At 44.8% G+C, this 13,461-nt stretch overlaps 1 protein-coding gene and 1 pseudogene across 1 annotated transcript; both read left to right on the top strand.

Moving 5' to 3' along the window:
- The first annotated feature begins 335 nt into the window (after positions 1-335).
- On the top strand, positions 336-454 carry LOC134897567 (5S ribosomal RNA; annotated as a pseudogene).
- Positions 455-5,519: 5,065 nt separating this feature from the next.
- On the top strand, positions 5,520-6,977 carry LOC135057078 (oocyte zinc finger protein XlCOF6.1-like). Its single transcript, XM_063962976.1, has 2 exons — positions 5,520-5,550; positions 5,665-6,977. Exons 1-2 carry the CDS (start codon positions 5,520-5,522, stop codon positions 6,975-6,977), a joined length of 1,344 nt encoding a protein of 447 aa, XP_063819046.1.
- Positions 6,978-13,461: the final 6,484 nt, after the last annotated feature.

Genomic DNA, 13,461 nt, shown 5'->3' with positions numbered 1-13,461 from the left:
ATTTGAAGGAGATTTGTTCAAGAAGGGCAAAAATCTCATATAGATTTCCTCTAAGGCATCAGCCCCAAATATACCTGCTCGCAGAGCAGTTTAGCTGGAACATGGAAGCTGATTCAGAATCTAGGAAAGATTTTTGAATCCTTTTCTGGAAATATTCTCTTGGTAAATAATTAACAGATATCTGGAGTCAGAAGCAGACTCCAAAAAGGTCAAGTTCCTTCCACATACAGTTTTAAACCAAAAATTCTGCATTTCAGCCCTTTTTTGATTTTTAGGAAGTGCGAAAGGAAAAAGCCAACACAACAGGTCTGGGAAGACTAGTAAGTCCGGTTGGGATCTACAGCTACACCACACTGGATAGGCCGAATTTCATCTGAGTTTGGAAGCTAAGCAGTGTTGGGCCTGGTTAGTACCTGGATGGGAGACCATCTGGAAATACCAGGTGCCGTAGAAAAACAACCATCAGTTATACCAGTGTCCATTAGTGTTAATTAAGGGTTTGCGATCCTCCAACAGCATTTTTAGTTCTTGGCCTTACCCTTAGGGTGGGCTACAGTCTCCGAAATGTTTACCAAGAATAGGGGGGTGATAACATCTTATCTCTGCTAGCAGGGGTTAAGAATTTTTCCATACCTAAACGATCTTTAATCCTGGCACACAGGGATTGCTCTTACGTCATCTGCAGCAGACAATTGAATCATTAATGGGCCAGAAGTGTCTCCAGTTCCGTCACACCGGATGATTCTCTTGGGGGCTGTACTGGATCAGGTCTGCAGAGAGAAATTTTTACCTCGCAACAAAAAATCCAGGGTTTAGTCTAGGATTCAAAACCTGTTACACAGTGAAACGGTATCCATTGATGCAGCAATGTGGGGGATGAGTTTGATGGTATATACATCAACAGAGTGAAGTATGCACAATTCCACTGGAGGCCTCTGCAGCGTCTGATTTTTACCAAATAATATCTACAGTCACACCACACTGAATATACCTAATCTCATTGGATCGTGGAAGATAAGCAGTGTTGGCCTGGTTGGTACTTGAAGGGAATTCAAGGTGCTGTAGGTATTAGTGGATTGCATCACATAATGAAAACAGACTATGGTACTTACGATAAAAGTAAGAAGGTCATCAGCCTGGTGGCCACAGGCATCCCAGCTAGACAAAAGGAAATCCTTTCGATATCAGATTGGGAAAACTCTGACACTGAGGAACAGTGTCAGGAAGGTTGTGTTCCCAAAGAAGAAAGTTGTCTGCAATTAAAGGTTGGAACCTCGGGACATATACAGGACACCGCTGTAGGCACATGACAGTCTTCCGAGAAAACCAGTCCAGTTCCGGGCGGACAATGCAACGATAGTAGCGTACCTCAACATCAGGGAGGAACTTGCAGCCGAAAAGCGATGAAGGTAAAGCACATACTAAGATGGGCAGATCATCCAACCTTGTCTGCTGTTTTCATTCCAGATCCTAAGAGGGGAGGCGGAATTTCTCAAGTTGAAACATCATTCAGTGAAGTGAATGGCTCTACACCCGGATATTTATCCGGACTCCAGTAAACTAGAGGTGCTTATTAGAGATATATCTCATGGAGTCTTGTCTGAACAACAAAGTGCTCACATACGGGTCTGGAACAAAGAATCCCAGAGTGATCTTTGTAGATGCCTTATCGGTGAGATGAGACTTTCTTCTGGTTTATATGTTTCTCCAATCACCCTATTACCAACAGGGTGGTGAAAAAGCCACTGACGTAAGGTCCTTGTTCGTACAGACATCTGGATTGACTGTTTTTGATGGCGTGGCCTTTGAAACATTTATTCTGAGGTTAATAGGATATTTTCATCAATTGATTCAAACAATGTTCAGAGCAAGGACATTTTCCTTAGCTCGCCTTTATCACAAAATATGGCAAGCCTATGTTCAGGGATGCAGTGAAAGAAGGTTGGACCCTAAATCTTTCAGCGTTCCGGGATCTTAGCATTCTTTCGGGCACGAATAGATAAAGGTTTGAAGGTGGCTTCGTTGAAAAAGCAAGAGTCCGCATTGACTGTAGGGTTCCAAAAGTAAATGACCAATTTACAGGATGTGTGTACTTTATTCCAGGGTATGCTGCCCATTCAGCCTCTGGTTGTTTCTCCTACAGTGCCGTGGGACTTGTGTTAGTCCTGAAAGCCCTTCAAGTTGCCCATTTGAACCAGTCATTAAAATGGATCATAAGTGATTTTTCTACTGACTATGGTGTCAGTTAGAAGAATATCAGACTTGGGGGCATTGTCATGTAGTTCCCCATTTCTAATTTTTCTATCCAGATAACCCAGTTCTCAGAACTAGATCTGGGTATCTTCCTAATGTGATGACTAAGTTCCACCTTAATGAAGAAATTGTTGTCCCGGCTTTTCAGGTTCCGAGCCTTTTCTGCAGGAGATGCATCGCTGGACGTGATCCGTGCATTAGGGATCTACGTGGATTGTACCAGTGCCATCAGAAAAGCAGATTCTCTCTTCATTCTCTATGGATTTCACAAGAGAGGATGGCCGGCTGGTAAGCAGATGCTGGCAAGATAGCTTCAGATGACGATTTCAGAAGCATATTCTCTAAGCTGATCTCCCTGTTACGGCTAATGTCTCTGCTCACTCTACCCATAAGGTAGGTCCTTTTTGGGCAGCACAATGTAGTGCTTAAAACAGAACAGGTATGTAAGGCAGACATATGGTCTTCCGTTTACACATTCATTAGACATTATGCCTTGAATACCTTTGCCTCTCACAATGCTGAATTCGGGCGAAGGATACTCGTATGCATCAGGAGCAAACCCCACCACTATATTGCTTTGGTAAATCCCATTGTTATCCTGTGGATAACCTGTGGACGATGCCAGAGAAATATACGTTCTGGTAAGAACTTACCGTTGATAACGATATTTCTCCTAAGTCCAAAGGTTCCACAGGGGTCCCACCCTGACGCACCTGATTTGAGGATACTTTTACTCACTAACCTCTTCTTTTTTGTACGGAAGGGTGTGCATGTGTGTTCTTCTCGCCTAATTAGGGCTCTACATGATGCTCCTGCCTTGGAATACAAACGGATTTGCCTGAGCCAGTGAGCGGGATATATGGACGGGACCGTTGCATCCTGGGAGACCAGAAAGTTTTGATCGATTGGTGCCAATCCGCTGATGCTACATCATATCCCATTGTTATCCTCTGGAACCTGTGGACTTAAGAGAAATACCGTTATCAACGGTAAGTTATTACCATCACGTATATTTAACAGTACCTGGGTAGCCCAAGCTGAGGTATGTTTCCCTCCATCACACTGATCACAGGGATTGCCAAGCAGCAGCGATAGAGGGTCTAACAGAACTAGGGAAGTCCAAGCTGAGATATGTTTCCCTCCATCACACTGATCACAGGGATTGCCAAGCGACCGCAATAGAGAATCTAATAGCACCAGGGGAGCCCAAGCTGAGATATGTTTCCCTCCATCACACTGATCACAGGGATTGCCAAGCTGTAGCAATAGAGGGTCTAACAGCACCAGAGGAGCCCAAGCTGAGATATGTTTTCCTCCATCACACTGATCACAGGGATTGCCAAGCGACCGCAATAGAGAATCTAATAGCACCAGGGGAGCCCAAGCTGAGATATGTTTCCCTCCATCACACTGATCACAGGGATTGCCAAGCAGCAGCGATAGAGGGTCTAACAGAACTAGGGAAGTCCAAGCTGAGATATGTTTCCCTCCATCACACTGATCACAGGGATTGCCAAGCAGCAGCGATAGAGGGTCTAACAGAACTAGGGAAGTCCAAGCTGAGATATGTTTCCCTCCATCACACTGATCACAGGGATTGCCAAGCAGCAGCGATAGAGGGTCTAACAGAACTAGGGAAGTCCAAGCTGAGATATGTTTCCCTCCATCACACTGATCACAGGGATTGCCGAGCTGTAGCAATAGAGGGTCTAACAGCACCAGAGGAGCCCAAGCTGAGATATATTTCCCAAAGGTGGAGAAGACATGCAATTGCTCAAACTTGTAAGTGTTACAAGCCACCGCTGCGGCTTGTTTTCCCGACAAGTCCTATTTGTTGCTAGGTTACCGGGACACCTTCTTATCCAGCTGCAATGACTAAAGGTCCCGCTGGGTGCTAGGCTACCAGGATGCCAGACAGCTATGGCGACTGTGGTTACCTAACAGTCTGGATGCTTAGGCTATGTGCAGCAGTGCAGTTGCATGAGATTTCTAATTATGTGGACCTTCCCATTCTGGCTGTTCTGATGGGTTGAGTATGATTTACCGGTATCCAGGATGCTGGCTGTCGGTATACCAACAGCAGCATCCCAGCTGATGAAATTCCAGCACTGCGCCCCCTCCATGGCTCGCTCCTCTTCGGTTCTATTCCCACTCGGTTGGTGGCATGGACCAACCAACCAAATGGGAATACCAGGCATTGGTCAGGATTCTGGGCGTCGAGATTCCACTGCATTTGGATTCTGGCGACGGTCTTCTGAGCGATGAGATCCTGACTACCGGCATTTTAACTACATCTGGTTCTGATTAGTCCTACTTTGTGTTATAAGGCAGTCAGCCCTGCTCTAACCTGCCGGTTGTAGCTTATACCGTAGTGTAAGTTTCTGGTCTGTGTCCCAGAATCCTGTACTCTGATACTGTTCCAGTGCTTGGATTCTCTGCCATGCCTGAACATAGTTCCTGCTAATTCTATATTATCCTTAGTTATTGCCCTTGCCATTTGTTTCCTTTTGTTCTTCTCTACCACAGCTCAGCCTGCTAGCCTCTTTACCAAGCTGCACTGTGCTCAGTTGCCTAACCACATATATTGTCCCACCCGCTGCTGCTGTGACCCGTATCCTGCCAGTAACCCAGGGTGTGCCATTCCCTTGTAACTATCAGTGTGTCTAGCGTAATTACTACATTTTATTATGCAGTCTCCAGCCAGTTGTGTAAGTCCCCCTGCTTGAGGTTTAAGACCTGGTGGCATCCTAAGTACTGGTGTGTGCATAAAACACTTAAGGGAACAGAGGGAGATGTTATAGGCAGAATACAATCACAGTGGCTCTAGGGGGCTCATACAACTGTGCTGGAGTTCCATAACAATAAGAGGAAAGACCTGGTAGTGTTGTAAGTCTTCAAGTCACATTCAGTTGGCGCTGTCAAAATTTCTTGGCACAAGCACCTACAGGGGACTTATGCAAGGCTGCAGTTGGTTGTCTTCACTCTACAAACACCTCTTGTATTTCACCAATTCCGTAGTTACAGAATGTGGAAAGAAAATACTTCAAGTTATGGAGTAAGAATGTGTATAACACAGGTTTGCTTCAGTGAATATTTATTTTACATGCTTCCCCCATATAGAACTTGTTTTGGTACATCTCCTTAGTCATGGAGTCTGAAAGAGAAACAAATTATGTTGCCTGAGGATTTTGTTACTCTGAAGAACTCCATGGTAGCCCCTCTCTTCTGTGTTTATATTTTGTAGAAACAGGTGTTTTCAGACAAGGATGGTAGAGAGGTCAGGGATAGACCTTCTGGGTATGTGAACTTTTACCTGTATCTCATGGGGAAGAGGATTTATCCCCCTAGTTATGACTGCTGTATAGTTCTTCCAGTAACATAATTTGCTTATAAATATTTTATTCCCTGTAGATAAATGTAACAGAAGAAATATATTGGCTAAACATCCCATTGTATCGCCAGATTGTGACATTGAAGCTAAAGACATCATGGAAGATTCTCTGGAAAACCCTGTGATCCCAATTATACATCAAGTCCCTCACCATGCAGATATATCATCTGTTACCTCTAATCATGAGGACTGTTCACATGATACCTCAGATATTGGTCCATCTATCACAGCTCTCAAAGTAGGTAGAACATTTCCCAGTGTTGTACATGACAAATGTTTTATTCAGAGCACAAAACTTATTACCCATCAGCCACCTAAGACAGGTAAGAGGCAATTTCCATGCTCTGAGTGTGGGAAATGTTTTAAAGAGAAAACAGGTCTTGTTATCCATGAGATGAGTCACAGAAGTGAAAGACCATTTTTATGCTCTGAGTGTACAAAATGTTTTACTTACAAATCACAGCTTGTTATGCATGAGAGAAGTCATACAGGTGAGATGCCATTTCCATGCTCTGAGTGTGGGAAATGTTTTGCTTACAAATCACAGCTTATTATACATGAGAGAAGTCACACAGGTGAGAAGCCATTTCCATGCTCTGAGTGTGGGAAATGTTTTGCTTACAAATCACAGCTTGTTATACATGAGAGAAGTCACACAGGTGAGAAGCCATTTCCATGCTCTGAGTGTACAAAATGTTTTACTCGCAAATCACAGCTTGTTAGTCATGTGAGATGTCATACAGGTGAGAGGCCATTTGCATGTTCTGAGTGTACAAAATGTTTTACTCACAAATCACAGCTTGTTAGACATGAGAGAAGTCACACAGCTGAGAAGCCATTTCCATGCTCGGAGTGTACAAAATGTTTTTCTCACAAATCACAGCTTGTTATACATTTAAGATGTCATACAGGTGAGAGGCCATTTAAATGTTCTGAGTGTGGGAAATGTTATAGACTCAAATTAGATCTTGTTAGACATGAGAGAATTCACACAGGTGAAAAGCCATTTTCATGCTCTGAGTGTGGGAAATGTTTTTCACATAAATCATATCTTGTTGAGCATGAGAGAAATCATAGAGGTGAGAGACCATTTCCATGCTCTGAGTGTTCAAAATGTTTTACTCACAAATCAAAGCTTGTTATACATGAGAGAAGTCACACAGGAGAGAAGCCATTTCCATGTTCTGAGTGTGGGAAATGTTTTACTCACAAATCAGCTCTAATTGAACATAAGAGAACTCATACTGGTGAGAAACCATTTCCATGTTCTGAGTGTGGGAAATGTTTTACACACAAATCAAATCATGTAAAACATCAGAGAATTCACAAGTGAGAGGCCATTTCCATTTTCTGAATGTTGAAAATGTTTTATACACAAATCACAGCTCGTTGAACATCAGAGAAGTCACACAGGTGAGAGGCCATTGCCATGATCTGAGTGTGGGAAATGTTTTACACACAAATCCACTCAGTATTTTTAGAGAGGATATATCTAGAGTTGGCTTTGACATAAAAGAACACCAGCAAATACAACCTGATTAATAAAGGGAATGGAAAAGTTATAAAGAGAGTTTACAAAAATATTTGTTTCATATGTATAAAAAAAGCAACCCCCATTGAGATGACCTAATTAAAATGTATAAATAGATTTGAGATATATACAAAGATTTAACAAGCCCATCACTCTATGCTCATGTACAATTTTACCATTATTTTTATGATTGCATTGTTTTCTTGTTTCAATATTTTTATTAATACTTTACAAACAATATAGTACAGGCAATTTGTTCCATGTTACTGGTGCTGTGCAAACGCTATGTAGATATAGAAAAAAGGATGAGACTTTGTATCAAAACTAATAATCAAAGTGTAAATTTAATTATTCTAAAATGTCATTTGCATAAAAAGTCTCAATAAAGTGGAGATGAAATAACACATAAGTTGTGTCTTATTGGTATTAGTGGTGCCCATATGAAATATATGGAATACCACATGACATTGTAGATCTACCTATTGCTAGAACTCCATCGGTGGGATGTGATGGAGTCCAGGATCGCTGGAGGTGCAGGATGCTGGATGATTTCAGATGTTTTTGATTTCAGATGTTTTTGGCACAATCGCAAGGCGTGGTTTTGCATTGTAAGTCATTGCCCCTTTAAAAAAAAAGATTGGGATCCCGCACCTCTGAAATCTCGGACTTCATCACATCCAGCCGCAAATGTTCTTTCCAAGGATGGTCTAATAAAAAGGAAACTTCATCCTCCCTGACATCCTGCCGGTAACCTCTGTAAAGCCAGTGTTATGGAGAATACTCCTGGTATAACAAGATCTGCAAGAGACAACGGAGTCAGGATTCCCGCTAGGTGTTGCTGCGTGTCCCAGTTCTGCCGCAGCTTCACGCATCTGTACTTGGAACTCTTCTGCTGCCACCCTATCTTCTGGGTTCCAAGTGCAGAGAAGGTAACAGAAGGTTGCTAAATTCACTTTGTCTTTTGTCATTAATGCATGGCAGAAGAACGGTCATTGCAGGAATGCACCTCACCCTGGAAGACTCCTGAAACTGCAACCCAGTGCTAACAAGGGAGCTGCAAACAGGTGTCGTCCAATGCATACCATTGCATACAAGTTCCAAATGGCCAGTAATGTGCTGGTTTCCACAAGATCACTTCATTGGGAGGCCCATCCACTTGGACATTATGAGCCAGCAGCTGCTCATAAACCTCTAATCACAAAGAAGAATGCAGTCCAGCGCTTACAATGGTGTAGAGAGCGCACAAACTGGCGAGTGGAACATAAGCGGCAAGTGGTATGGAGTGATAAATCACGATTTACACTTTTCAGATCAGATGGACGTGTTTTGGTTGGCGATTTGCCAGGAGAACATCTAATGCCTGAGTGTACAGTACCTACAGTAATTGTCTGTGATTATAGGTATAAACAGCTTAGTCCAAGAGCCAATCTGACACGTATCTGAAAAAGACAGCTTGAGCAAAGGCGAATGGGGTGGAATTCCCAACCCTCCAACAGAGCGTCTCATTTGTATTTTGGCCATTCTGATTTTAGTTTTTTTACCATTCCAAATAAATGTAGAAAAGGATCGGGTACACAAAGCAATGTTGGCCATGGACAAGGATATAGGCAACATCTGCATAACATATGAGATCTGTAGAAAGAGAACACTTTTAAGGAAAGCCTTATCTGCCCATCAGAGATGTAGAGATTCCCAAGAGTTAAGTAACTAGGATTTTCACTATAGTGGGAGGCGGGAGGGGGGGGGGGGGGAGCAGGGACTGAATAAACCGGATCAGAAATGATTAACAACATATCATTGGCAAATAGATCCAGCTTCAATTCAGTCCGGCCCACTAAGATCTGCTGGAACTCTGGAACCTAATGTATGGCTATAGTAAGGAGCTCTAAGGGTGCAATTCAACTGTTTATTGTTGTTTTTTGCCCTGATTGCGCCCATAAACGTCGGGCTTAGCCATACAAAGCTAAATCCAACCAAGGTGCTGAGCACGATCAGAAAAAGTGGCGTTTGGGTGTCCAAACTGGTCACTTTTTGTGCATTTGAGCTCGACACACCCAGGGGCTGCGAGCTGAAATGTGGGCGCCGGCAGCCATTGCACCCGAACGGAGCAACAATTGAATTTCTTTGTTGGGCACAATCTAGTGACTGCTGGCACAAGACTATGGTGGATAACAGTGGAGAGAGGGGACACCCTACCTAGTACCACATTGTATAGCAAATGTAAATGACTTATCCATTATATGCAATGTGAGAAGTAGAATCAATATAAAGCCTAGAGTAGGGTTATAATATCAGCGTGGAAACCAAAGCGAGACACGGGGCAGATTCAATTACTGGCAGGAAATTAGAAAAACCCCTCGGCACAGGGCTTTAGTAATCAACTGGGGGACAGAAAATGGGACACGGTGATTTCCCCCAAAGTGCATTATATATGCATCACTATGTATCTGCATTTCTATACAAATCATGGGGTAATTCAGAGTTGATCGCAGCAGAAAATTTGTTAGCAGTTGGGCAAAACCATGTGCACTGCAGGGGGGGGGGGGCAGATATAACATGTGCAGAGAGAGTTAGATTTGGGTGTTCTCCGTACATGCTTATTATGGTTGCATGTTAGAGGGATGGCTAGCACAGGACCCCTTTACCCTTAACCTGCTTTTTTGTGTTACTTGCTGAAATGTTGGGTGTCGGATCTGACCCCACATTTCTAGCTGCGGGTATCTCGTTGATGTTGTATTTGTTCATTTTTTCTCTCTTCATGTATATTTCTCTTACGTCCTAGAGGATGCTGGGGACTCTGTAAGGACCATGGGGTATAGACGGGCTCTGCAGGAGACATGGGCACTATAAACAACTTTTAGTATGGGTGTGCACTGGCTCCTCCCTCTATGCCCCTCCTCCAGACCTCGGTTAGATTCTGTGCCCAGAGGAGAATGGGTGCACTACAGGGGAGCTCTACTGAGTTTCTCTGATAAAAGATTTTTTATTTTCAGGGAGCACTGCTGGCAACAGGCTCCCTGCATCGTGGGACTGAGGAGAGAAGCAGACCTACTTGAATGATACGCTCTGCTTCTTAGGCTACTGGACACCATTAGCTCCAGAGGGATCGGAACGCAGGTCTCCCCCTGCCGTTCGTCTCAGAGCCGCGCCGCCGTCCTCCTTGCAGAGCCGGAAGATAGAAGCCGGGTGAGTATAAGAAGAAAGAAGACTTCTAAGGCGGCAGAAGACTTCAGATCTTCACTAAAGTAAGCCATTGCTCCCACACACAACACACACTGACAAGCACTGATGGGTGCAGGGCACAGGGGAGGCGCCCTGGGCAGCAATATAAACTTCTGCATTGGCATGTTTTTCACATATGGGCTGCAGAGTCAGTAGATATGTACATCCCCCGCAATTGTAATCTTGAGCGGGACCGAAGCCCGCCACTACAGGGGGCGGAGCTTGGTCTCACTGCACTAACCAGCGCCATTTTCTCCACAGTGATCTGAAGAGAAGCTGGCTCCCCGGACTCTCCCCTGCAGAACGATTACACAGGGCTGAAAGAGAGGGGGGGGGGGCACATTTAGGCGCAGTGAGTGTATTGCACTGTTAATATATATATATATAAAAGCGCTATATCTGGGAATTGTTTCCAGTGTCAGTTGGCGCTGGGTGTGTGCTGGCATACTCTCTGTCTCTTCAAAGGGTCTTGTTGGGGAACTGTCCCCTTATAGATATATCCCTGTGTGTGTGTGTGCAGGTGTCGGTACGCGTGTGTCGGCATGTCTGAAGCGGAAGGCTCATCCAAGGAGGAGGTGGAGCAGATGATTGTGGTGTCTCCGTCGGCAACGCCGACTCATGATTGGTATGATATGTGGAATATTTTAAATGCTAATGTGACCTTATTACATAAGAGAATGGACAAAGCTGAGTCCAAGGAAACAGCAGGGAGTCAATCCGCGGATTTGACTGGGTCACAGGGCCCGTCAGGTTCTCAAAAGTGTCCCCTATCACAAATAGCAGACACTGATACCGACACGGATTCTGACTCCAGTGTCGACTATGATGAGGCAAGGTTACACCCTAAGGTGGCCAAAAGTATTCATTATATGATTATGGCAATAAAAGATGTTTTGCATATCACAGATGACCCCTCTGTCCCTGACACGAGGGTACATATGTTTAAGGGAAAGAAACCTGAGGTAACGTTTCCTCCATCTCATGAACTGAACGAATTGTTTGAAAAAGCTTGGGAAACTCCAGACAAAAAACTGCAGATTCCCAAGAGGATCCTTATGGATATCCTTTCCCTGCAAAGGACAGGATACGGTGGGAATCCTCGCCCAGGGTGGACAAGGCTTTAACACGTCTGTCCAAGAAGGTGGCGCTACCGTCTCCAGACACCGCATCCCTTAAGGATCCTGCGGATCATAGACAGGAAACTACCTTAAAGTCTATTTATGCACATACGGGTGCTTTACTCAGACCGGCAATAGCATCGGTATGGGTTTGTAGCGCTGTTGCAGCATGGACAGATACCTTGTCGGCTGACATGGATACCCTGGACAAGGATACCATTGTACTGACTTTAGATCACATTAAAGACGCAGTCTTATATCTGAGAGACGCTCAAAGAGACGTGGGGCTGCTTGGTTCCAGAACCAATGCCATGGCAGTTTCGGCAAGAAGAGCTCTGTGGACCGCCAATGGTCGGGTGATGCCGACTCAAAGAAGCATATGGAGGTTTTACCTTACAAGGGTGAAGTTTTGTTTGGGGTTGGTCTCACGGGCCTGGTTTCCACAGCTACTGCAGGTAAATCTACATTTTTGCCTTTTGTTCCCCCACATCAAAAGAAAACCCCACAATATCAGATGCAGTCCTTTCGGTCGTATAAGTCCAGAAGAGGTTGGGGCTCCTCTTTCCTCGCCAGAGGTAAGGGTAGAGGTAAGAGAACACCTGCTTCGGCTAGTTCACAGAAGCAGAAGTACTCCCCGGCTTCTGCTAAATCCACCGCATGACGCTGGGGCTCCGCGGAGGGAGTCCGCACCGGTGGGGGCACGTCTTTGACTCTTCAGCCAGGTCTGGGTTCTATCAGACGTGGATCCTTGGGCGTTGGAAATTGTATCCCAAGGTTATAAACTGGAGTTCGAAGAGGTGCTCCCTCAACGATTTTTCAAGTCGGCCTTGCCAGCCTCTTCCCCGGAGAGGGAAGTGGTATTAGATGCAATTCAAAAGCTGTGTCAACAGCAAGTGATTTTCAAGGTTCCCCTAGGCCAACAGGGAAAAGGGTACTATTCAACACTGTTTGTGGTCCCGAAGCCGGATGGTTCGGTCAGACCCATTTTGAATCTAAAATCCCTAAATCTATACTTGAAAAAGTTCAAATTCAAGATGGAATCACTCCGGGCTGTGATATCCAGTCTGGAAGCAGGGGATTTTATGGTGTCACTGGACGTGAAGGATTCCTACTTTTATGTCCCCATATTTCCTCTTCATCAGGAATACCTGTGTTTCGCGGTACAGGACTGTCATTACTAGTTTCAGACATTGCCGTTTGGGCTTTCCATGGCCCTGAGAATTTACACCAAAGTAATGGCGGAAATGATGGTGCTCCTGCGCAAGCAGGGAGTCACAATTATCCCGTACTTGAACGATCTCCTGATAAAGGCGAGATCAAGAGATCAATTGCTAAAAAGTGTGTCGCTCTCCCTGAGAGTGTTACATCAACACGGTTGGATTCTCCAAAGTCACAGTTGATTCCAACGACTCGACTATCATTCCTAGGCATGATTCTGGACACGGAACAGAAGAGGGTTTTTCTACCAATAGAAAAAGCCCAGGACCTCCAGAACATGGTCAGGGACCTGCTAAAACCAAAAAGAGTGTCTTCATCAATGCACTCGAGTTCTGGGAAAAATGGTGGCAGCCTACGAGGCCATCCCCTTCGGCAGGTTCCATGCGAGGACGTTTCAGTGGGACCTTCTGGACAAATGGTCGGGGTCCCATCTACACCTACATCAAAAGATAAGCCTGTCCCCCAGGGCCAGGGTGTCTCTCCTTTGGTGGCTGCAGAGTGCTCACCTTCTAGAGGGTCGCAGGTTCGGCATTCAAGACTGGGTTCTGGTGACCACGGACGTGAGCCTCCGAGGATGGGGAGCAGTCACAAAAGGAAGAAATTTTCAGGGACTATGGTCAAGCCAGGAGGCTTGTCTACACATCAACATGCTGGAATTGAGGTCCATATACAACGGCCTACGACAAGCGGAGTATCTTCTTCGCGACCTACCGGTTCTGATTCAATCA

The sequence above is a fragment of the Pseudophryne corroboree genome, chromosome 3, assembly GCF_028390025.1.
Source record: "Pseudophryne corroboree isolate aPseCor3 chromosome 3, aPseCor3.hap2, whole genome shotgun sequence".
Lineage (NCBI taxonomy): Eukaryota > Metazoa > Chordata > Amphibia > Anura > Myobatrachidae > Pseudophryne > Pseudophryne corroboree.
Note: the sequence above shows the minus strand (reverse complement) of the source record. Positions and strands in the feature narration are given on the sequence as shown.

What these genes read in the sequence shown, in the direction of transcription:
- LOC135057078 (XM_063962976.1), top strand. Translation starts at nt 5,520, where the DNA reads ATGGTAGAGAGGTCAGGGATAGACCTTCTGG. An exon ending in GTCAGGGATAGACCTTCTGG is followed by an intron (nt 5,551 to 5,664) that starts GTATGTGAACTT and finishes TATTCCCTGTAG; the next exon opens with ATAAATGTAACAGAAGAAAT.